Genomic DNA, 26,811 nt, shown 5'->3' on the forward strand with positions numbered 1-26,811 from the left:
CTCTCTCTCAAAAATTAATAAATAAACATTATGGGGTGCCTGGGTGGCTTGGTTGGTTGAGCGCCCGACTTCGGCTCAGGTCATGATCTCACAGTCCGTGGGTTTGAGCCCCGCGTCGGGCTCTGTGCTGACAGCTCGGAGCCTGGAGCCTGTTTCAGATTCTGTGTCTCCCTCTCTCTGTGACCCTCCCCCGTTCATGCTCTGTCTCTCTCTGTCTCAAAAATAAATAAACGTTAAAAAAAAATTTTTTTTAATTAATAAATAAACATTAAACTAATAAAGGAGACAAATTTCTAGCAAAATGGTCAAGGAAAAGAAAACGAGAGGACACAAAGATTATTGGTAAAGGAAAGAGGAAGCTTAAAAAATACAAAGATACCTTGAATTACATTATGTTAATAAATCTGGGGGGGAAATATGAGTAAATGTTTAGAAATAATTTTTTTTTTCAAAATTAACTCAAGAAAAAGTATAAAGCTTGAGTTGTCTTATTTACCATTAAAGCAACATAATCGGTAGTTAAGAATCTTCCCACAAATAAATACTAGGGCCAGATGGTTTTATAAGCTTCGACGGAAAAAGATCGCTCCAATCTTTTACAGAGTCTTCCAGAGCATAGTAAAATAAGCAACACGTCCCAGCTCATTTAATGAACTTATAACACTGATATGAAAGCCAGACAAGTAGGAGAAAGATTGCAAACCAATGTTCTCAATAGAGATGCAAAAATTCCAAATAAAATACCAGCAAATTGAATTCAGCAATACAAAGATCGTGAATTATAACCAAGAACGAAAAGGTAATTTTATGGTAGAAAGTCGTAACTAACCTAGATCTCTGAAATCTTCAAGGAAGAGTTCACCTAGCATACACTTTGAGTATATGTATGCACTCCTAGCTATTCTTGGAACATACCAGGCACACGCTCTCCTTGGGTTCTTTGCACAGGCTGGTCTGCCTGATATGCCCTTCTCCCACATAGCTGAAAGGCTTCCCCAGGACTGTTCAAATGCCACCTTTCTCCACGGCCTACCATGAGTACCTTATTTAAATTCACAAGCCTCCCACCCTTACCCTACCTACGTGGATTCCCCCTCCTCCTTACCTTGCTTCATGTTCCCCCCATAGCATACAGGACTTATACTATGTTATTATTTTTCTTTATTTGCTTGTTTTTTAACCTGTCTCCCTAATTTGCTCACCTCCCCTTCCCCCCGTTCACATGGAAGCTCTACAGGGGCAAGAGTTTTTGTCTGCTTTGTTCACTATAGTTTCTCTGGCATCCAGAAGAGCACATGGTTAGTGCTCAATAAACGCACACAACAGTATGTCTAGAAACTTTTGTAATTAGGAAGACAAGCCTGCCTTACATCCTTTTGTCCTACCCATTTTGCTTGCTTTTCAGTGACGCATGTAAAAAGGAGAGTGAACAAGCTGTAATATGCCATCATCACATCAACATTGATGTAATATGTTTATGTACATGCTACACAGTGTTCCATTACTAGATATCTCCATATAATCCTCAACAGAAATACATTACACAAGGGAACTTAAATTCTGTCCACATTTATAAGTTTTCATCATGAGAGGAGTATCAAAGTACAAAGTAGTGAGTCCTTAAAAATTTTTTTTAAATTGAATTAGTTTCCAACATATTCAATAAAAAGCTCTGATGATTTCTTTTGATGCTGGTAAACTCCAGAGAAGGTAAGAGAACCCAGGACCATCTCAACCTCAGGTAATTTTTGGTGTCAACAGACTTAAACACTTAGAGTGCTACTTAAAGTTCATTTCATTGTCATCACAATAAAGCTCTCTCACACCACATAGACACCGTCTGTGTGGTGTCGCACTAATGTTCGCTCCCTAGAAAATTCAGTGCTATCGGATTTTCTTGCACTAAGTATCAAATGAGACGGCCTCCTTCATTTAGGACAGGACCACATCTGAGGAAGTTGAGAATGATCAGAACATCTGTATTCATTCCCAGTGCACGTGGGATGAGCACAAAGACAAATGAGAATGGCAACGTCATCATGTGTGTAGGGCAGTTCCTCCCGTGCCCCCCCGCCCGCCCCCGTGCTGCCCTGTGGGAACAATGGAAGAACAGGAAATGAAAATCTGGCTTACTGTGTTGTGAGGTGAGCTGATTCTATATGAATCTACAGGTCTCTTTTATTCTCCTTTTTTCAGGTTCAGACCTTACCTGGCACATATCAGACATAATATTAAGTTGATATAAAGTTAGGTCTAAAAATTGTGCTCTGCTATTTTGAAAGTTTGGAATACGGTGGTTTCTCTTTTCATGAGCTTTTTCTTTTCATGTGCCTGGAAACAGACTTTCATGCACTTATCTGCAAACCTGAGTGTCAAATATAAGAGATACTAGTTGCTAAGTTGAAGTAGCAAAAGCTATAGCTTCAGAAGTTTTGAGATTGCTAAGGGATTTCCTAATCAGAATGCAACGATTTTCTTTTTTTTTTTTTTTAATTTTTTTTTTCAACGTTTATCTATTTTTGGGACAGAGAGAGACAGAGCATGAACGGGGGAGGGGCAGACAGAGAGGGAGACACAGAATCGGAAACAGGCTCCAGGCTCTGAGCCATCAGCCCAGAGCCTGACGCGGGGCTCGAACTCACGGACCGCGAGATCGTGACCTGGCTGAAGTCGGACGCTTAACCGACTGCGCCACCCAGGCGCCCCAGAATGCAACTATTTTCTAACTCGGACAGAAGAGGAAGTATTTTGTACGCTTGTAAATCAATCCCTTCCCGGTTCTACCAACTCTCCACTGAAAGCTATCACCTGCAACCATTAACCAACCAATGTGTAAAATAAAATATTGCCCAGGTCACTGTGGCTTCACCTTTCTACAACAAAATGAGAGCAAAAAAGGCAGTGTGTTTTTCATAAAATTAAGTTAATTCAATTTAAATGATTCTAAGATTATGTTCTTACTTTTTTTGGTACTAAAATGCCTTTTCAACTATATAATGATGCTAACAGCAGATAGTACTTTGGATCTTCCTGTTTTTATTTTGCGTCCTCAGCTGGCAAAATTAAAAGCTAGAAACGCCTAAACACTGCAATTTACTTTTTTTTTTTTTTTTGGGGGGGGGACAAATCTCCTAGTGCTTAAAACTCAGAGCCTAAGAACCACAGCCTTGGTAAAGACCTATCTTCTGTATTGCATGTTTCACAATATTGAATTATTTCTTGATGATTTCCTTCAAACAAGTTATGGAGCAGGATAAAAGTAAGTCTCAATTTATATTAAGCCAGTGTAAAAACAGCCTTAATTTCGAGTACGAAAGAAATACATTTTTTCAATCAACACCATGGTTCTATCACCTTTTATTAAAACTAGTCATATTGCTATCAATAGGGTATCAGTTTAAAACTACAAGGCCACTTCTCTGTTATCATTACTGTGGTGGGAATAGCGTGTGGTCACATATGTGAGCAGTATTGGTGCAGTGCAGAAACAGAAGAGGCTGGGGACTAAGCAAGCCACTTTCCTGGATAACGGTTTTAGTGACACCATAAGCGGCTGCCCACCTCAGTGTACTTTCTGGTCCATTTACCTTTATAAATCATACCATATAGCCTTCAGTATTTACATGCATTTAAACTGAAAAGAAATATGTATCAGAGGAAAGCATATTTTAGCAGGCTTCATGTGTCAAAAAGAACTCCATATTTCATGTCTTATTTTTATGTGATCAGCTACCTTTGAGCATAAAAAGTTCCATATAAATGTACAAGCCGGGACATACTTTTAGAAAACCTTCTAGTGATGTATATTGCAATATGTCCTCCCATAAGTGAATCAATTCAGCTCCACTCCCCCAAAAGTGTTAAAAAAAAATGGGGGGTGGGGGGAGCTGGCCATTACTTTTTAAAGTATATTTCAGAGAAAATACAAAGATCATCATCGTTGGCATTTTGGCCAGACGAAACCACTGAAGCATTACGTCTGTCTCTGTCGTTCTGTGATTTGCTACAATCATGTTCCTTCCCATTACACTGTTCTAGCTAGTATTAGTTCTATGTCCATTTTATATGAGCATTTATATTAAACTTCAAAATAACTCCTGGTAGGATCCAGAATATATGTCTGGAATTCCTGAAAGCAACTTCTGCTCTCCTCCCAATTATGACAACATTTAGCCTTATTAGTAATTGATAAATGACAACCGCAGATTTTGGAGAGGGGGGTGTCTTGCCATAATCCTGTGTAGGTTGGTGCACCCAGCCAAGCTACTCAGTGCAGTTATCGATGCTTAATTCTTCTTGGCTTTCTTCAGATAGCGAGCCCGCGTGGATTTGCCCATATTCGTGGTTATTTTAAAATACAGCCAGGTAGGCATGACTGAAATTATCGAGCCCTAGGGAAAGAAATGGGGAGATAGGTAATTACAGCCTATAATTTGAGCTAACTTAAAGCATCTGATCTTATGTTTTACTTTATTGTTGTTTTCTTTGTAGGTAACTTCTCAAATAAAACCACGCTGACAGCGTGGAACCTGCTTGGGATTCTCTCTCTCCCCACTCTCTCTCTCTGCACCTCCCCGGCTTGTGCACACACCCACACCCACACACACTCTCTCTCTATCTCTCAAAATAAATAAACTTAAAAACAAAACACAACACAGATGCCTTGTTAGTAAGTCTAGACAATGCACATATGCTAATACATCACATGCTATTTTGTGACTCAGTGGGAATGAAAACCCCATAGCAAACTACTGATTTGAGACTTGAAAATCTACATACCATAAGAGAATGGATCAGGTATCCAGTGGTTCGGGACTGCAAGCCCACCGTTTTAATCGCAGACTTCACGAAGGTCTCTGCAGAGGGCGTATCCAGAGTGGGCTTTCGGATTTTAGACAGCTTTGTAGCTATGAAGAATGGCAGGACACTCTAGAAAGGCAACAGCCCCCGCCCCCCAAAAAAACACACTGGTAATTAGGAAAGCAACTAATCCAGAATCTAATGACGCCTGATTGCTCTCAGTGGCACAAACGCAGAAACCTTTTGGTGAAATCTAAAGTGTGTATCTTGAGAGAGAGAAGCACATGGAAAGCCAGCTTGAGAGGATACATGACAGATAAAGTAAACTGTAACAAGGCAATCTATCAATGAAACAATATGAGACTGAAAAAGTATTAAATATAAGCAGAAGTAAACGTCTGTGAACCTTTCAAAAGAAGGCAATGAACAAATCTAGAGGGCAGAGATTCCAGATAGGATACTCTTTCTACTCTGAATTGAGCACCATTACAAAACCACCACGTAGATTTTGACATCTGATCCTCCTCAAGAGATGATGCTAATTGTCTTCACAATTTGTGGTTCATTAAGATGGTTCTACCAGCTTTGGTCCCTCTAAACTAAGCATTTCCCTTTCTCAGCCTTTGACAACCACTCTTCTTCCCTAGTTTATTATCATTCTGCATCTGAGCTTTATAAACTTTGCTACTAATAAGATAGGGTCACCTCGCCTTTTCTTTCTTTTGTTCTTTGTGGGGGAGACACTATGACCATATGGCAACAGCTTGGGTAAGCAAGGGACACTTGATGGAGGTGGTATGGGATGACAGGTCTAAACACTACCTGTTAGAAGAACTTAACTAGTGTCAGGTTCTCTACTGCTTATGTTTGATACATTTGGACAGGATCCAACATAGAATATAAAGGAACCCTATTACAATGGTACTGAGTCATGATGCAAAAGGACCCTTCTAGCTTGAAGTAACTTGGGCTTGTCTCTTCACCAAAGAGGGAATGTATTCTGTTTATCACACATGCATGAGAGGAAAGAGTAGAAATTACAATGATACTTCTATTAAACAAAAGGATCCAACACCTGGTGGTCAAAATAAAAAACTTTACTAGAGGTACCGAAGTAAAATTGAGATGTGCACTAAGTAAACTAACGTCCCCAAAGTACCTCCATACCTGGGCAGACTTTGATTAGGTGACTCTTGGTTTTTGAGAATTTGTTTGTCACTATCCACCTATCTCCCACTTACAGAGCAAAAATATTTTGTCAAAAAGGCCTTTACTTTTTTTTTTTTTTCAACGTTTATTTATTTTTGGGACAGGGAGAGACAGAGCATGAACGGGGGAGAGTCAGAGAGAGAGGGAGACAGAGAATCGGAAACAGGCTCCAGGCTCTGAGCCATCAGCCCAGAGCCTGACGCGGGGCTCGAACTCACGGACCGCGAGATCGTGACCTGGCTGAAGTCGGACGCTTAACCGACTGCGCCACCCAGGCGCCCCAAGGCCTTTACTTTTAAAGCCATATTGCAGCAAGGATACAGTATATGAGAGCACAAACCGAAGAGAGATCTCAGACTAACACAGTATGAAATGTTTGCTGAGGCTCATACAACGGATAAGGAAAGAAAACGTTGTTCACCAAGCTGAGTAGCAAAAGCAAAGCAAAAGAAAGCATATGCACTGTGCTCTGTCTCAAATAATGAAGGTGCATAAGCAAGCCGTGTCACATCTCTGTCTCGGGTTTCCTGGTTACAGAAAAGTAAAGATCAAAAACACATTCCCATTTACAGATCACAAGCCTGCCAAGGATACCATAAAGTTTTAAGTGTCTCAGGATGAATATGGTCTGATAATCATACCTTCCGATTACACAATGAGATTATCACCCTCCCTCTCTCTGTAGATACATGGCAGAAATCGGACTAGTTTGATCTTGCAGAAGAATTAAGTCACACTGCCTGGCTGAACCACTTGATGGCAGCACAAGTTAGCTCACCATTCAGCTAACCCATCCAGATAGCCTAGGGAGCCTCCCAGCTCCAGAGGTGGAGACAGGAGACACATGCCTAGGAATCCCAACTTAATCAATGTTCTTCCAGTAAAGAAATGCCAATCCAATTCTGGAAAGGGTATTTATTAATTTCTGACAGTGGTTTAAAGTCAAGGCAATTAACGTGGGCTGGCAGAAGATGCCAAGGATTCAGAGATGAAATAACTTTAGAGCTCTGTCTTAAAGTGGAGGAGTTTGCCAGGTAAACAAACAAGTGGAGAATGTTTCAGGTACTGAGAATAGCAGGGGCAGAGAAAAGGAAAGAGAGAGAGAGAATGAGTGTGATGTTCTCAGGGAGCTGGGAGCTGTGCAGTGCGGTTCAAGTGTTGGAATTGTGTGAGGCAGGGGCAGGAGGAAAGCTACACTCAACAGAAAACTAAACCCAAGCACTGGACAGTAGTGATTTCTAGAGCACAAACCCTAAGAAAACATGGCGTTAATCACCACTCTATTGCCAGTACTTAAAGCAGACCTAGCACACAGGAGGGGCGCACAGATTTCCTGAGTGGCTTAGCAACAGAATACCTCAGTGTGCACAGCACTGAAGAACTGTAGTGGGGTCCCCTTCCACTGCTGCAGTCCAGAAAATTAATTATACCAGTAAGTTGACAGTGTTAATATGAGAGGTTAGACCAAAATTTTAGATATTCTGAAGCTTACGCAAGATCATCTATCTAAACCAAGATAAATGTATAGGTCTAGTTACTTGCCAAGAATTTAAAAAGGATATTTCAAAATGCTCAGCATCACTCATCATCAGGGAAATACAAATCAAAACCACAATGGGATACCACTTCACACCTTTCAGAATGGCTAACATTAACAACTCAGGCAACAACAGATGTTGGCGAGGATGCGGAGAAAGAGGATCTCTTTTGCGTTGTTGGTGGCAATGCAAGCTGGCGCAGCCACTCTGGAAACCAGTATGGAGGTTCCTCAAAAAGTTGAAAATAGAACTACCCTATGACCCAGCAACTGCACAACTAGGTATTTATCCAAGGGATACAGGTATGCCGTTTCGAAAGGGTACATGCACCCCAATGTTTATAGCAGCGCTATCGACAACAGCCAAAGTATGGAAAGAGCCCGAATGTCCATCGATGGATGAATGGATAAAAAAGATGTGGTGTATATATACAATGGAGTATTACTCAGCAATCAAAAAGAATGAAATCTTGTCGTTTGCAACCACATGGATGGAACTAGAGGGTATTATGCTAAGCAAAATTAGTCAGAGAAAGACAAATATATGACTTCACTCATGAGGAATTTAAGATACAAAACAGATGAACACAAGGGAAGGGAAGCAAAAATAATATAAAAACAGGGAGGGAGACAAAACATAAGAGACTCTTAAATACAGAGAATAAACAGAGGGTTACAGGAGGGGTTATGGGAAGGGGGATGGGCTAAATGGGTAAGGGGCATTAAGGAATCTACTCCTGAAATCATTGTTGCACTATACGCTAACTAACTTGGATGTAAATTTAAAAAATAAATTAAATTTAAAAAATAAAAAGGATATTTCAAGTTATTGTAAAAGAAATGTAACTCAAAATGTCATCTAGGTCCCTCCTTAAAAACTTCAACAAAAACACAATACACAAGGGAGCGCGTGGGTGGCTAAGTTGGTTAAGCATTCAACTTCACCTCAGGTCATGATCTTGCAGTTCATGAGTTTGAGCCCCACGTCGGGGTCTGTGCTGACAGCTGGGAGCCTGCAGCCTGCTTCGGATTCTGTGTCTCCCTCTCTCTCTGCCCCTCCCCCGTTCACATTCCCTCTCTCTCTCTCTCTTAAAACAACAAGAACAGCAACAACAAAAACAAAAGAAACCCCAAACAATAATTAATCCATTTTCCTGTCTACTCATGCAAACATTACAGTGAACTGGTCGAGTGTACTCACCCTTCTATAGTTAGTATTTTGGGCAGAACAAATTTTACAACTTGCTTAAGCTCAAAACTTTGCCACTATAAACACTACTCCTTGGAAACAACCTGGGTCTTCACAGCCATAGGTGCAGGCAAGTGCCCTGGTCTTCCAACTTAGAATCCCAAAGTGAAAATAACTAACTAGGCCATAAAGCAAAGCTGTTGATGTTTTGTCCTTATTCAGCCTGTTTACAAGAAAAAAAAAATCCCTGAAGACACTTGGTATCCCTTTTCTCATGCACTGGAGTAGCTTGCTTAGGTAATTTGGTCTTTACAAGACAATTTAGGGGGCCTTGCTCAGAATAGGAAGGAAGGCCACTGGAACTTCATATCATGGAGTAATGGAAAGATGGAGCCCAACACTGTGCGGCAGATATTCAAGAATCAACTACTGAACCTTGTAATTTCAGGTGATAAAGTATCTCTCATACCGTCACCCGTGTACTAAACACGTCTTCTTGAATTTAAAAATGACCAGAACAGGGGCACCTGGGTGGCTCAGTCGGTTAAGCATCTGACTTTGGTTCAGGTCATGATCTCATGGTTTCTGGGTTCAAGCCCCGCGTCGGGCTCTGTGCTGAGAGCTCAGAGCCTGGAGCCTGCTTCAGCCTCTGTGTCTCCCTCTCTCTTTGCAGCCTCCCTGCTCGTGCTCTGCCTCTCTCTCTCTCTCTCTCTCAAAAATAAATAAACATTTAAAAAGTTAATAATAAATGAGTAAAAACGACTGGAACAACTCACAACCATGCTTTGGCAAACATGGATCCAGAGGGCACTGGGCTCCAGTCTATTTGCATAATATGGAATTCTAGACACGATGTCTCATCTGCCTTTTAGGAGTATTACGTTCGACAGTGTGACTGGCTCACATTCTTAAGGCAGAGGCTGTGGCTCCTATGAGGCATTTTAGAGAATCTTTTCTCCTTACATCTGTGTATTCATCTTCCATTTCAGGATCTGATATCCTCCAGATCTAACTCTATACTTAGATCCTAGCTTTGGAGTTTGCGTTATTTTACTTGCAGACCGTGAGATGAGCATTTCCACGAAAAAGGCTGTTGCTTTTTACCTGGACATCCTAGAAAATGTTAGGGAAAAGGAATCACTCTGATGATGCAGAGATCCCTGACTACATGGCATTGAGCAAAGGCCTCACGGTAACATTACCTATAAACCTTAACACCTAAGCCCCATATGAAGGGGTTAAAATGTTGTATGTTCTGTACAAAGAAAATCCTCCCCCCTTTTTTTAAAGTTTATTTATTTTGAAAGAGAGAGAGAGCAAGCAGGAGAGGGACAGAAAGAGAGGTGGTGGGGGGAGGGAGGGAGGAGGGAGAGGGAGAGAGAGAGAGACAGAGAGAGAGAGAGAGAAAATCAAGCAGGCTCTGCACTGTTAGCATGGAGCCCAATGCACGGCTCGAACTTGTAAACTGTGTGATCATGACCTGAGCTGAAACCAAGAGTTGGACCTTAACTGACTGAGCCACCCAGGTGCCCCTGTACAAAGAAAATACTTGATAAACACTGGCTGGCTGATAATCTTACAAATGGCCTATTTCTGAATAGGTGGAATTTATATGTTAACATTCATAGAACAAAAGGAGAAACAGAGTAATATCACAAAAAGCATTTATTTAACAACAAATATTTCCTGAGCACCTGGTAGGACACTGTTTTAGGCAGTGGAATATGGTTGTGAACAAAAGGAAAGTCCCTAATCTCACAGAGCTTACATCTGGGGTGGGGGTGGGGGCCCACAGACTACAAACAGTAAAAAATGTATGCTATATTGGGAGGTAATAATAAAAAAAAGGAAAAAGAAAAGTAAACCTGAGTAGCGACAGAGGTGACAGCAGCTGCTCCTGCAGGTGACCAAGAAAGACCTCTCTGATGTGGTGACAAAGATGTCAGTCTTTGCTTATATGAGCTAGCAAAAAGGCTATCTGGGTAAAGATCCTTTTAGACTGCAAGAACAGCAAGTGCAAAGGCCCTGAGGTGGACATGTGCTTGGAGTGTTTGAGGAACTTCAAGGGGACCAGAGATATAGCGGCGGGGGGAGGGGTTGGGAGGGGGCGAGATAATGTGGAACGTCTGAAATCAGAACATGGTAGGTCCTAAGAATTCATGCTTTTACTCTGAAAGAAATGAAAAGCCACGGGAGAATTTTTTTTAGTAGAGAGGTAAAATGTCCTTGATTTAGCTTTAAAGAGATGACTGTGACTGCTGGGAGCAGACTGGGGCTACAGGCAAGGATGGGAGCAGGGAGGCTGAGGAAGAAGGGACTGCAGAATGTCTAGGGCAAGAGATCGTGACAGCTTAAATTACTGGTAGCAGTGGTGGTCACAAGAAGTGGTCAGATAGTGGATAAACCGAAGTTGGTAGGATTTCCCAATGGAACGCATTTGAAATATGAGAGAAAGAGGCAGCAGGGTATGAGGTGGGAGAACGTCAGTGTTGAAATCAGACAGCCTTGACCACATACCAGGTGTCTGATCTTGACCAAAATACTGAGATTCAGTTTCTTCCTCTGCAACTGGGGGAGACAGCATCTTCCTTACTGTGCTATTGTGAGGATTAAATAACATACTGTCAGGTAAAGAATGTGGAATTTGAACCCTGGTATGTATTTGCAATTACTTTCTAAGTTTTAGAATATGTATATTTTTCAGGATAAATTTAGAAAGAAAAACTTGGCTGAATTTTTATAGCTTGTAAGGATGCCGTATTTATAAAGAATGACTATTGAGATAACCACCTGGATGTGTCAGTTGTTTCTGGACTTACTACCTCTGAGTTTTAAAATTACTGCCCCTTAAGTTTTTACTTCTTGTGGGGCAACACTGTTTTAAGGGGCCAAGCAAAAAAGATGTTACCGATGACAAACATGGAGAGTCACCTGGCTGGAAGGGACTGGAGACCACGGATCCCAACAGGACTAATGTTACTGTTCTTAAGCCATTTCTCAAAGTTGGTGCAATTGACCAGATATGATTATCTCCTGGGAGAATTATATTGCTTTATAGTTCTATTTAGATTCTATCTGCACTAACAAAGACACACTCCATTACCTTCTTTTATTGGCACTGGCAATTAAAAAGAAGAATGGATGAAGAATTCTGTTTTCAATCCCGATAGCCACTTCCTAGTATTTGGCTTGCTAGCTCTTTGAAGCCCAGTAGATCCATATGATTACTCTAAGCTATAAAATATTTAACAAAATATAAAAGAGGAAATATCTTCTTTCATTTAAAAAAAAAACTTGAATTTTGTCTTCTCCCTCATCTCTATGTGTCTTATTTATTTTCTAAATTTATTCTGATTACTACATTTAGCTGAATTAACAAAGCCACCAACTCTCATCACCCAAGAGGACCAAAGCACTGGAAGGTGGTAACTTAAGAGAAGGGGGGGGGGCCAGGTGAATGTCCCCATTATGGTTAAGTTCACCTCGAAACGGAGTATTCTTCTGCAATTTCCTGCTAAAAAAAAAATGGAAAGAAAGAAAACCCATTTCATTTTCAGGCCAGCTGAAACCTGCAACTGTCTTCTCTGGGTTTAGTGGTCTCAACCTGTGTCCTCGTTTGTCCTCTGATAACGAGCCAGGTAAACTGAACCCTAAGGGATGGCTTTAGAGACTTGGCTTCCCCGGAGGAGGACTGTATGGTGCAGAGAAACAGAAAGAACACAGACTCCAGAGTGATTCGAACCCAGGCTACAAATCCAGAGCTCAGTAAATTCCCCGCACTTGCCAACGTTCTTGAACACGTCACCCTTCTCTAGTTTCTTCTTAGCGCTTATCACTCTGCAAGGTCATCCCATTCATGTATTTGTTTACTTGTTTATTGTCTGTCTCCCCACTAAACCTAACTTCTACCACACCCATCTGTCTCTGTCTTTTTGCCACTGTATCCCCAATTACCAGACTACTAGGCACACTCTAAATATTTCTTGATTGAAGAAACGTGGCACACAATATATACCTCTAGTTTTGGACCTGCTATCCCTCGTCTTTGTAATGTGCTTTCACGATCTGTCTTCTCGTTGTGTGTGTGCCTTGAGCCTTGAGGACAGGGTGTGTCTGATTCACCTTTGCTGCCTCCCTGCCTAGCTAAGGACCTGTCAAATAGCAGGCATTCGCTGTCTGACAAACTGGACTGACCTTAGGAGAGTGACATGACTCCTCTTGATTCTTAGTTTCCTACTTGTCAAATGGACCTAGGTTAATGTCCACTTCAAATAAGATAACAAAATGGTTGAAAACTTGGAGCATATTGTAGATATTCAAAACATGCAAATGTCTTTCTTCTTCACACTTGAGTGTCATTTCAGTTTCCAGTGTTCTTACATATGCCCCATCCTTTGTCCCCATTTGCCAGAAGAGGAGGCTAAGGCTCAAAGTAATGAAGCAGCTTTCTGTAGGTCAGATGACCACTGACTGGCGATATCAGAACTAAAACCTTGGTTTGCTGATGCCAAGCCCAGCGTCCCTTCCTCACTGCCTTTAAGCATACCAGTCAGTAATTAACATGGTCTGCATAAAACCATGGCCTGGGGCACCTGGATGGCTCAGTCGGTGAAGCGTCTGACTTTGGCTCAGGTCATGATCTCAGGGTTCCTGAGTTTGAGCCCTGCATCTGTCCTCCTCTTGCACTCTCTCTCTCAAAGTAAATAAAAAACATTTAAAAAACAAAACAAAACCAACAAACAAAAAACCATGGCTTGGATTGAGGAAGCTGTGACTTCTTGCTTCGAAATGACCAAATATCCAGACAGGGCTTCATGAATTCCTTAGCATCAAAAACCCCTTTCATACGGCAGGTTTGCGAGGCATCACCACAGGATGCTAACTCTAGGGGCAACTGTGATAGGGTGCAGGGTATCTGCGTGGTCTTACAGTGTCTCCCCACAGGTTGCTTATTAGTGCAAGGGAAAAAGACAGTAACTATACAGCAGAGAAAGTGGGTAACACCTTGACTGAAGCAACAAAATCAACATCAGTGGTGAAGGACAGATGGATATTGTGTGTCCCTAGATGTGAATCCCTGAGAAAGATACAAACTCACATGTATAATTTTGGCTAGGAAAGCATAACGTGAATCCAACCATGAGGAAACATCAGATACATGCCAAATAAGGAATGTTCGATCAAAAAGAGCAGGAGGAATACGGTGCTCTTCAAAAATGTCAACATCACAAAGGCAAAGAAAGGCTGTGGACATATTCCAGATTCAAGGAAACTAAGGAGACAGAACAACTATGTACTATGTCATACCCGATAATGTAGACGGAATTCTTTACTGGAGGATGAAAAATGCTATAAGGATTATTAAAGAGTCAAAAACTGGAATACAGATGGAAGATTAGATAAAAATGTTACATCCGTGTTAACTCTGAAGTGGATAACTGCGTTGTGGTTACACAAAAGGATATCCTTATTCTCTGGAAATGCACACTAAAGTATTCAGAGGTAAAGAACCATGACGCATGCAACTTACCTTTCAATAATAAAGCAAACAGTAAAATGCGTAACGTTAAGTGACTCTGGGTAAAGGGGATTGGAGTGTCCTTTGTATTATTCTCTTGACAACTTTTCTGTAGATTTGAAATTATTTCTGAATAAAAAGTTTTCAAAAAAACAAGAAGGTTTGTGAAGGTTTTCCAGAAGAAGAGTTCAAGAAGGTGGCTGTCCTGGTCTTAGCTATTTCTTACACTTTTTCAGCATCCATGGCTAGTTGGTACATGGCATACAGAAGAGGCTGGTCCTGGGGCCCATCAACTAGCCGGTCAGATCACTTAGGATTTTGCCCTTTGAAAGAGTTAAGCATAATTCTGACTGGGCTTTAATTACAGGACAATAATGAGAACAGATAGTCCTCACCAACAGAGCACGCTTTTGATATGGTTGACTCAAGAATGAACTTCTTACCTTCAATTCAAAACTCAAAAGCACAGATGGAATTTATCAGGTCCCAAATTCACCTTTTTTTCATTTATTGTCTCTACTGTTCATTTGCCTTTCCAGAAAATGCTTATTTAATGGCAAATCTGAATTCATGGAAGGAAATGTTAAATGCTCTCACAAAATTATAGGAAAGAAAAAAGCAAAAAATATGAATAAGGAATTAATATAAAAAAGCTAAATTCAAAAAACAGACTCTCTTCCTCTCCCTAAAGAACAATCTAATATACATTCACACAGAGGTAGACCTGAAAAGACAGCTTTCCTCCCAAGGATTAGAAGAAACTGAAATTTGGCAACATGGCATTAGCCCGGAAACCCTCTAGATACAGAGGTTGACAATTCAAGACCAGAGGCATATGGCAGCAAGAGAAGAAGCTCAAAAAAGCCCTTAAAACGAATGTCTGTGTATCGCAAAGCATGGCCATGTACAACCAGAGTCTCCCGTGATACCAAGCAAAAGGCAGGTCCCTAGTATGCCCCCAATTACATGTGCCATTAGCAACACAGAGGCAAACAAACAAACAAAAATCCAGATCTCAAGAATACATTGAAGCGGGAGGGCGGGGGGGGGGGGGCGGGGGGGAGAGCAGGAGGGGGCCAGAGCTTATCAGGCTGAAGTATATAATAAAAAATAGGAGGGCAGAAGGAAAGGCACGTCGCATGTTGACATTCGCTTTCCCAGGGCTGGTGAAGTGTGGCCTGAGCCCTGAACGACGGATACGGGTCACAGGCTCTGGGAGATGGGGAGATGGGGCGTGAAGAGGGAAAGGCGTGCCTGCAGAGAAGGCAGTCCTGGACCCTGCTGAGGGCAGAGCAGGTACCGGGCAGCACAACGTCCACTCTGGCGATGGCCCCGTGGAGCCTGGGTTCAATCCTGAACCTTGCGGGCAGCCACGGGAGGACTATGAAGGAAGCAACATCGCCTGCCTAGGACTTTAGCAAGATCACCCAGCAAACAGTACGTGGGATGGAGTGGAAGAGGAAATCGTTGATAAATACTCCTGGGCCAAAAAAATGTGCAGACATAAAACACCACCCATGAAAAACCAACAATTTTTAACTCAGCTTCATTTAGACCAGATGTCTTTGTCCCTTTGGTCAGAAAGAGTACAAGATTCTGTTCTATCTACTTCAGCATTCTGATGTGCTCACACAGAAATGACAATCTACTTTTTCTCACAAACATGTGAGTTTTTATTTTTTCACCAGATTCACACTGCATTTAAACCTTGATTGAATCTATTTGAAGGAAGACAATGATCAATGAAATTACATAATTGATATTCATTCCTGGGGAAAAACAAGTTTATCAAAGTTAAATATTTCAAAAAACAAATGCTAATGTGTTTTTCCAGTAGCTTCTAGACACAGCAGATTAATAGGCAGAGAATATGGAGAAAAGATCTTTGAGGCAAGCAAGCTGTGGGAATGAGAGAGGAGGCAGTCTTGTCTGTTCAGAGAATTTTAGAAACCGCTCATCTGTGCTCACAGAGTGGAATATTCCCTTTTGTCATTCAAACACTTCCAGCTTCCGGCCTTGCTGCCTGATGGTCACCCGCCAATGGATCTGTAAGATTTCTGCTTAGTCTCAGTAGGTGTTTAAAAATTACTAAATTAATAACTTGATGACAACCGATTCCTCAGAATGAGAACATGGCACAACACTGTGTGGCATGTGGCACCTTACCTCCCACGGATGCTCTACTGGTTTCCTTGTTACCAAAATATACCACATTCTACACAGCAGACTTCAGCTATGAGCACTGACATGACAGGGTCAAGGGGGGAAGAGGGAGTATGGCAGTTGGGTATAAAATTCAGGATTCTCGAAAACCCTGTCTTCCTCCTCAGTGTACCCTACATTTATGGGAAGCTGCAAATCAAAATAACACCACAGGGCTAGGACATCTAAGGACTACTTGGGCGAGACCCCAGGTCAGGGTATAGAAGTAGCAGACTGTAAGATGGTCCCGGAAGATGAGGAAACATTCATCTAACCTTCCCTTAACTACCACTCCCTCTCACTGTGGGTGACTGAGCTACTATATCCACTCATAGAAGAAAAGGGTTTAGAAGCTAGATTCAGACAACACTTTAGGGATCTTTTTTTTTTTTTCTTTAATATGAAATTCCTTGTCAAATTGGTTTCCATACAACACCCAGTGCTCATCCCAACAGGTGCCCTCCTCAATGCCTATCACCCACCCTCCCCGCCCTCCCCCCCATCACTTAGGGATCCTGACTGTCTAAAGATCCAAGGGAGCAAATGGAACTAGGCAGCCAATCACATTCTGATTCCATAACTCCCTGAGCATAGAAGGATCCAATGTGTTCAATGCTGTCCTAAAGGCTTCGAGTAAGGAGGCCAGTGATGAAGAACAAAGGCTTTGGTGCCAAACAGACTTGGATTTGAGTCCTGGTTCAACATGGATGAGTGGCTCAACCTCTCTAACTCCAATTTCCATAAATTTAAAGAAGATGATAATCACACCACCTAATGAAGTCGTTATGAGATGAAATGAAATAAATGGATGCATATAAAGGGCTTAGCCCTGTGCCTGAAAGTAACACCTCAACTACTAGCTATTAGATGTTTGATCATCTGGGGCTTTGGAATGCAAAAATCTAAATACTAGGCTTGCAGTAAGGAAGCCATGAAGAACAATGGGGTGTGTGAACCAGTAGGGGCAGGTCGTGGGCAGGAGCAGGAAAGGGGGAAGAATTGCAAGCCTCTCCCAGGACATTGTTGAAAACGTGCCTAAGCATGGAAATACTGTGAGCCATTATTTCTTTGTGTTGAACAATAGCTGATTGGAGACAGATACTCATGAAAACTCCTGCATTTGCTTCCTCTCATATTTTGTATTGTATCTTCACAGCTCTGTATCTGTTAGCTATATGATCAAATCAAAGGTCTCTACAAAAATTAAGTCAAATTGGATCAAAGGCCTAAATGCAAAAGCCAAAACTATAAAACTCTGAAAACAAAACACAGGGGGAAGCTTCATGACATGGGATTTGGCAATGATTTCTTGGATAGGACACCAAAAGCACAAGCAATGAAGGAAAAAATAGATAAACTGACTACATCACAATTAAAAACTTTTGTGCATCAAAGGTCACTATCCATAGAGTGAAAAGGCAACCCACAGAGTGGAAGAAAATATCTACAATCCATATATCTAATAAAGGATTAATATCCAGAATATATAAAGTACTCCTACAATTCAAAAATCAAAAGCAAGCAACCCAATTAAAAAAGGGTGAAAGACTTGAATAGCAGTTTCTCCAAAGAATATATAAAATGGCCAATAAGCGGCTGAAAAGGTGCTCAATGTCACTAGTCATTGGGGAAATGCAAATCAAAACCACAGTGAAAGACCACTTCCTACCCATTAGGACCTCTATTATTTAAAAACAAAAACAAAACAGAAAATAAGTATTGGCAAGGATATGAAAAAATTGGGAGCCCTGGGGCATTGCTGTGGGAGTATAAAATATGTAAGCTACTATGGAAAAAAGGCAGTTCAGAGAATAGAAATATAGATATAAATAAAATTACCACCTGATCCAGTGACTCCACTTCTGGGGACATATGTACAAGAACTGAAAGCAGGGTCTCAAAAAGATAGGCGTACCCCGCACGTTCACAGCCACATTATTCACAGCAGCCAAAAGGTGAGCGCAAGCTGAATGTCCAACAACATATGAATGAACAAACACAATGTGGTGTACACATACCGTGTAATTTTATTCAGCCTTAAAAAGGAAGGAAAGTCTGACACATGCTCTACAACATGGATGAACCCTGAAGATGTTATACGAAGTGCGATAAGCCAGACATAGAAAGACAAAATACTGTATGATTCCACCCATAAGAGGTACCTACGCTAGTCTGATTCAGAGAGACAGAGAGTAGGACGGAGGTTGTCCAGGGCTGGGAGAGGGGGAAGTGAGGCGTTACTGTTTAATAAACACGTTATTTCAGTTTTGGAAGATGAAAAGTTCTGGAGAGGATGGTGCTAACGGCCGCACAACAATGTGAATGTACTTAATGCCACTGAAACAAATACTTGAACGTGATTGAAATGGTATTTTCTGTTATGGACTTTTACCACAATTTAAAAAAAAAAGTTAAAACTCACTACCACACCTAAGGCATCCTGGTACCCGCGGTCGTCCTTGCTTTGCACAGAGTGAGTTTTACTCAGCCCTCCACCTTCCCCCGTGGTTATTACCCAGTGGCTCTGGGAACACAGTCACCACACGCCTTGAACACCTGGCAGCTAAGAGATATGGATGGTCTAATTTTCTCAAAATAAAACTGTAAAAAAATAAAACCGTGCGTTTAGTTCTACTTTAAGTACCCCTACTTAAGAATTCTAGGGGATAACTTTTTTAAAATCTAGACTTAAAGTGCATAAAAGAAAAAGAAATCATGTCTTTAATGGTGTGCTAACGTCACACTTTCCTTAGGAATGTGATTTTCTTTCGTTGCCAAGACAGCAACAGTTGCTGTGGAAACCACACAAAAACAGGGATATGCAACTGAAACATACCCCACTCACCTGCACAAAGATGCCCTTGCTCCTGTACTCCTCATGGAGGCACTGAGAGAAGAAATCCACAAAAGCCTGGGATGGGGTGGGAGTGGGAAGGAAACACACATATTACATCAATCGGCCTGATTTGTAGCCATGGCAACAAAAATAACAAACTAACCATTTAACACTCGAGTTCCTAATCATTCTTTTTATTTCACATACAGAAGAGACCTTAAAAAAAACACCTCAAAACCTCAAGTCGTTTTTATCTGCCACTAAATTAAGTATTCTCTTACCAACTAGAATCTCCAGATCAAATTGTGACTTAACCAGAAAAGGGTCTTCTCTTCCCTTTTTTCAGAAAATGACTTTTCAAGAAGAAATATTTTATTATATAACAAAGGACACATTCCTCCTCCCCACTTGCCATTCAAACAGAAACACAATATGAATTCCGTTCAACTCTCCTCTATAGGGATTTTGTTGTCAGTAAAGAAAAGAGCAAGCTTCCTCTTGGTCCTTGGGGATGGCAAGATCCAAGAAGCGTACGGATGAATGTGACAGCCCATCTTCTTCTGCTAGTACAACTTTAAATCTATTTGTAAAATATAATGTACCATTTTTCAAGTATGGACTCAACCTCAGGCTTAAAATGCCAAGTATCAATGATGACTCTTCGAGGCTCCCAACTAATAACAGTCTTGTGGCCACATGGAGCAGAACAGGTGAGAAGCTAGAGTTCAACAATCACTTCACAAAACAGGGTGTTCATTTGAAACCTCCCTCCTGTATGTTTCAGATACAGGAAGCAAGTAGATTGCAGGAGTGGGGCGTGGAGCCAAGCTTTTTCAAAACAGTAGTCACTGTTCATGATTTTCCCGTGGACAAAGGGCCAAATGAAAAAGAAAGCAGGAGTTTTGCTCTGTTCCTTCTCTGACATATCGCAAGTTCTTAGAGTATTAGATCTCAATGGTCATTTTCATTTCAGGGATGTATCCTGTGCCTCAACAATGTATATAAAGATGCTATGGACCTGGAGGCAGCAGGAAATGTATTCTAAATGATTTTTCCTACTAGTAATGTGAACAGGTGAATGGTGATAGTGTATAAAATTATGACATCTTACAGAGAGTTCTAGAAAATTCTTGTCTCACTCCAGAAGTGACAATTCATATCCATGAATTCTGAATAACGTGGCAAAATGCTCACACTCTCATCCAGGCTTATCTTGCGCCTACTGTGTGTATTTCTACCCTGACCGGCTGCAAATTCTTCCACTAAGCTCTGCAGATTGGCAACTTTTGCTGGATGGAGTGCACTCTCATTCATGGACCAAATCCCCAATCATTAACATCGTGTTCTGATCAACTGATCTAACTGGCCCAGACCAGCTCTCTCTCTCTCTGGGACGTACAAACACAGGCATACCGCACTTCCTTGCATTTCACTTTACTGTACTTCACAAGTGCCGTATTCTTTACAAAATCGAAGGTTTATGGCAACCCTGCCTCAAGCAAATCATCGGCACCACCTTTCCAACAGCATCTGCTCACTTCCTGTCTTTGTGTCATATTTTGGTAGTTCTCCTAATATTTCAGTCTTTTCTTTATTATTGTATGTGTTATGGTGATCTGTGTTCAGTGATTACCACATGTTGAAAGCTCAGATGACGTCATTTTCTAGCAATAAAGTATTTTTAAAATATGTGCACTGCTTCTCTAGACATAACGCTATCGCACACTTAATAGACTACAGTATAAACGTAGCTTTTTTTTTTTTTTTACCTTGATCCTAGTGTAAACATAATTTTTATATACACTGGAAAACTAAAACACTCATTTGACTTGCTTTATTGTGATGATTCACTCTATTATGGGGGTCGGGAATCAAGCTGGTAATAACTCTGAGGTATGCCTGTACCAGTTTCAAAACCAGTCAACTACTAGGAGAAAAAAGCATCTGTGGATCTGAGATCACGGTGCCCCATTCCTTTTCTTCCCAGTCCATTTGAAAACAGCCAAGAACAGAACTTCAAGAAGCTTCCATGCTTATTTCTCAGACCGAAAAGTATTCCTCATTCTCATTCTGACATGATTCACTAAAAAATTGTTCACCTTGGTCGCAGAGTACATGGCCAAAAGTGGAACAGGGACTAGGCCGCTGGCAGAGGAGATGTTCAGAATGGCCCCTTTCGATCTAAAAAGGAAAATGCACCAAGTCAACAGAATGAAATCATACACGCAACCATTTGTAAATTACAGATTGAGATACAGAACTACCTGAAACAGAAGAACATAGCTGTTTTTCTAGCACACATCACTCCTTGCCTTTCATCAGCACATGATACACTCGGTCAGTGAAGGAGGCATAACTCAATCAACTAAAAATAGCTCCTGTTTGCAATTAGCTCATTTCTGTTTTAGCAATCCAGGGCATGACCAGATCAGAGCTACAGTCTCCTCGAGTTAATCTCTCCTGTCTGAGGTCTTCTCTGGCCACATCACCAAGAATCCTCCTTCTTGGAAATGCTCTCAATATTCTGATGCCTTTATTCTGGTTTATCATCCATCACATACTACCTTACTGTAGTATTTAATCACTGTATGTGTATACACGCTTTTCTCCCTCAACAAAACCATAAGCTTCTGGACATCATAGCTCTTGTCTTACACTTTTCCTCAAAACCTCCTGCACAGTCATGAGCATTTAACAGGTAATTAATTTCATTAAGTAAATTCATTACCTCCTGGCAATGAATGAACAGTTATGTGCTGCCCTCCTACTTCCTCTAGGTTGTAGATATTCAGGCACTAAACAAAGAGCTGACTGAAAAGTCATGTGACTCTACAGGAGATCAAACCATATTCTCTGCCAAAGGGCAAAGGGCAATTCTACGGTAACTCCTAGAGATGACTGAAAACTAAAAGTCAGAAAGTTACCAGGAATTACTAATTTCATTAATGAATGAATATTAATGGGAGAAAAGCAATGCTGTAAATACATTAGTTGTTAGCAAGTACATAAGGGTTGGGTAACATGTGGAATTAGGGTTTTAGGAATTTTAAACAGAATTAACAACCAACTCCTCCCCTCCAAACCCATTCTTCCCAGAGGAGGGAATGGGGGGGGGGGGGGAAGGGCGGCGCGCTGCCAGTCCCCTCCAGCCACTGCAAACAACCCTACCTACTTCCTATCCTCCCAGTGAGGTTCCTTTTCTTCCACGCAGATTCTCACTGTTCTCTGTCTGAATTTACCTCCCCCAAGATCTATTTTTTCAGTATTTTTTTTTAAAAAGGACTATACAGACCCTTTTTATGCAAAATAATAAAAGAAACATGATTAAATGGCATCTAAGTTATTTTAGACGCAAATCTGAAAAGAAATAATCCCCAAAGGTCACCCAGTCCATCTGCCAGCCTCTAGGCGAGATGCCACTTCAACCATCAAACAGAAGTCTGGACCCTCCGTTTACTGTGTCGCTGGAAACAAGGTGTCTTTGGTTTTAGATTTTGAACTGAAGTGCTTATTAGTAATATTCCTAAGCAACGAAATCTGCTCACATTTTGGTCACAGAAATCAAATCTCAAATCTAAAAACGTTATATTAGGGTTTTAAAGAAAGTTGGAAATATTTAGTCATTGTATTGGTTGTATCATTCTTGTGTGTTTTGCTTGTGTCTCAGAGACAGAAAAAGCCTTTTCGTTTTAAATATTGATAAGAGAGTAAGAGTGTCTATCAGGAGTTAGAACCCTATCACCCGAAGATAAAAAACCAGTAATTAGCAACGACTATCTAAGATTTTGATTTTATCTATATTTGTGAGAAACTCCTTTGATCAAATTTGACTAAAAGCCACTTTGGTTACTGGAGACTTTTAATGGAGTATTAATTTATGATGTTTAGAACATCTTTATCTTTTCAGGGTGTTAAAAATGTTCTCAAATTAGATTCTGGTGACGGTTGCACAGCTCTGTGAACATACTAGAAACCACCAAATTGTATACGTTAAGTGGGTGGGTTTTAGGGTATGTGAAACGTATCTCAATAAATCTGTAAAAGAAAAAGAGAGAGAGAAGTCTCTTTATGATATATTGTAATGTGTCACCTTTAAACTCAGAGAGTGTCCCAATCAAGTGCATTTTAAGAGAGCTATGGTATCTTAAACATCCCAGAATGCTTCCTGAGAAGTAACCCCAGATCCCAACAAGTTGCACCCCCTTCCTGAGCCCTATGCATCCTTCTAGCTTTTAGGTAGCATTTTCCTTTAACTTCTCATACAACCAGGAACTGCTACGGCCTCACTCATTCGGAGCAAACGAAGAAAGAAGCTAGTTGCAGATGATGTTGTTTTTCACCAAAGCTGTAGTATATCACTGTTGTTTTCACCTGGATTATGTGCTCCCTTATACTTAGATTGGCTGGAGCGATTACATGTGCCCTTGAACAAAAATCTTATATTTTTTTTATTTCGTTCCTCACAAATGAGGTACAACCTAAAAGTCTTCCAAAATTAAAGTTTAACGTTATCAAATATATTTTAAAAATTAAATCTGGATCTCATCAAAACACACTCTTAAGACTTCACTCAACAAAGCCATGATTTCAATCCAGGAAAATGTGTTTAAAGACAGTAAAAACTTCTTTCCCGTTTTCAAAAATAATAGACTAATAGTCAAATATGTCACAATTGTGCAGGGATGCTCCTTTAATTGTTTACTCCTTGAGGCAACTAACATCTTTGTTTTGCCAATAATATACACTGATTAAAATTTCTGGGAGGTAGAGTTAGTTTGAATTCATGAAAAGTCAGAATTTGAGGGAACGTTATTCAAAACAAAGTATTTGCACTCTAGCATATATTAAACAACCCCAAGACCAACAAAGTCTCGAGCAAGAATGCACTAGACCTCAGGAAATACAATGATGGCATTTATAATTGTATCATAATGACAGCAGTGAGACACCTCTCTACGAAAACTCTGTGCTAACGAGAAGCACACGTGTTTGTCTAGCAAAAACCTTCCTCCCACACCCACACCCACAACAGCACAGAATTCTCTCTTTCTCTCCAAGGGTAATAATATTCAACTGAGTTTTGTCTGAATCATAAACAACACACGGGTGGAGCCGTCTTAACCCTTGTACTGTATACAGTATCTATCCTTCATGTCGAGATGGGGATGAGCATTTGGGGCTGCGAGGCACAAAGGACTCGTCTTTAAAATCAACTACTTTGTCTGGCTCTAATCCTCCATCTAAGCAGAATTAGTGACGTCAAACCAGTTTCCATGGCAAAGGCCGACTCACGACAGCTCTGTTATATCAAGCAGAAGGACAAAATGGGCTGCGCTTAATTGCACACGAAAACAAACATAAAATTGAACCTTAGTTAATCTCTCATTTTCCGGGGACTTGGGGAACAATTCTAAGATTGGAAGGTACATTAACAATATTTGCTGAAGTTCCATAATGAAGACTCATGTTGCTCATACTTCATACTTTCCAGTTTGTTTTGACAAACATCCAAATAAACAAGTCAAGTAATATTTTCTGTGATATAACATTCTTCATTCATCACACTGCTTACTTGCTAACAGCCACACGATGGTGTCTCAGTGGTACAAATTACTGAGGGCCCACCAGAACTAAAATACTGCAAAAACAAAGCAGAAACACCACTGCTGATAAGGAAGCACCTTTTCATAGAAATATATTCTCTTCAATTACTAGCCCTTTCACAAGCCAAACATTAAACGCACCCAACCCTATAAAATTCAGCATCTTGTAATTACAGCTTCCTGCAGCTATGCTGTCTGGTAGAATTCCCTCAGACCTGTGAAAGCCCCATCCTAATACTCTCCTTCATTGTCACTTGGATAAAAAAAATTGCCAAGCAGTGGCACCTGGGTGGCTCAGTCAGTTAAAAGTCCAACTTTGGCTCAGGTCATGATCTCATGGTTCGTGGGTTCAACCCCTGCATCGGGCTCTGTGCTGACCTTGTGGAATCTGCTTGGGACTCTCCCGCTCCCTCTCTCTGCCCTCCCCTGCTCTCTCTCTCTCTCTCTCTCTCTCTCTCTCTCTCTCTCAAAATAAATAAACTTAAAAAAACAATTGCCAAGCCTTTATTTTCCTATAAATGCTCCACTACTCCATCAGACTGTTGCAGTATCCTTGTCTACAGCTCTATGAAACTACTACTGCCATAGAGGAAGTGATAGGTCTCCTTTGAATAAGTCACTGATTTCCACCTTCCTCAGGTACCTTCTGCTCCACAATGCAGGGGAGAGAGATAGGGAGGTGTTACGTGCTACCATGAAGAACTGGGACGCGGGGTTGACTCCAATGGAGGGAACTAACTGTACTCAGAGAGTTTGACGACAGGCAAGGGAGATTGTGCAAAAAAGACTCCATGACGCTTCTTCCTATTTCCATTTCTTATCAAGGAGTGCATAAATGTACTCCGGAGAGCCATAATTTTTTTTTTTTTTTAAAGCTTAAACACAACACTGAAATTGGTAAAGACAATTCACTAAGAGACTCTCAAGAAGACTAAGAAACATATCAAAACAGAGTCCTTGGTCAGAAAAGAATCCTGGAACAGAGGGGTCAGACATACAATTGGAACCAGCAATCCAAATACATTATACAAATCCTGCTTTGCTGGAGAAAGTTTGCAAACATTTACCACATGAAAGAGAACTGCCTGCCCTAAAACACCATAACATGTCATAATTCCACCTTAAGCAATACAGTATGAAAGGGGCTATTTTTAGCTTTTCCATGGTTGTTATGGCAACCACCTCCTGGCTCCAGCTATACACAATGTTTATAATTCCAGAGAAGTGGAAAGAGCAAGTTTCCTCTATAATGTAATTATGCACTTTCTACTTCTATGGTAATAATACCTTAGTTTAATTATAGATACTCGTTTAGTGATAGTCAGCTGGCCCTAGGCTATAGTTCTAGAGGGTTTGGAAAATCTCATACATCAGAGGTAGAATCAGTGAAAGGGGAAAACAACAACAACAACAAAAGATCTTTATAAAGGACTCTGCTGTTACTGAATGGAAATAAGAATCCCATGGAAACCAACCATAGGAAATACGCCATTTGAGGCTGGTGTAAAGGGCAGGGTATAATAAAATCATTTATATTGTGTAAGTAAGAAGGCTTTCAGATGATTGTTTACCTTGGAGTTATTCCTCTCCTCTCGGGCACACGGCTAACAACATTTCTGGCCTCCTCTGCAGTTAGCTGTAGCCAGTGACTGAGTTGTGGGCAACGGAATGTTGGCGGAAGGGATGGACACTACTTCCAGGCCTGGCCCATGAAACCTCCCGTAAAATCACCCTTATTCTCTCTTCCTTCGTCTGCTGGCTGGATGCAGAAAACGCAGCGGAGAACTGCAAGACCCAAGGGAAGAGCAGCCCTGCGTGGAAGGAGCCTGAGATAATGCCTGCGTAGAGCACAGCCCCAACCCCTGATACACACCGGCTGTGTATGAGAGCGATGGTCTCTTACAGCCTGCCCTAATT

General features: G+C 41.0%; 1 protein-coding gene across 1 annotated transcript in view; it reads right to left on the minus strand.

Annotated features, from left to right (window-relative positions):
• Positions 1-3,120: 3,120 nt before the first annotated feature.
• HSD17B12 (hydroxysteroid 17-beta dehydrogenase 12) overlaps positions 3,121-26,811 on the minus strand; it is a 168,088-nt gene continuing 144,397 nt past the window's right edge. The window contains exons 8-11 of the mRNA XM_040495392.1: positions 21,391-21,472; positions 19,301-19,366; positions 4,780-4,929; positions 3,121-4,391 (exon numbers count right to left, since the gene is read on the minus strand). Coding sequence (XP_040351326.1) covers positions 4,287-4,391; positions 4,780-4,929; positions 19,301-19,366; positions 21,391-21,472 — 403 coding nt within the window. The 3' untranslated portion in view covers positions 3,121-4,286. The remainder of the gene's footprint in view (positions 4,392-4,779; positions 4,930-19,300; positions 19,367-21,390; positions 21,473-26,811) is intronic.

The sequence above is a fragment of the Herpailurus yagouaroundi genome, unplaced genomic scaffold (assembly GCF_014898765.1).
Source record: "Herpailurus yagouaroundi ecotype Mexico unplaced genomic scaffold, PumYag 187, whole genome shotgun sequence".
NCBI lineage: Eukaryota > Metazoa > Chordata > Mammalia > Carnivora > Felidae > Herpailurus > Herpailurus yagouaroundi.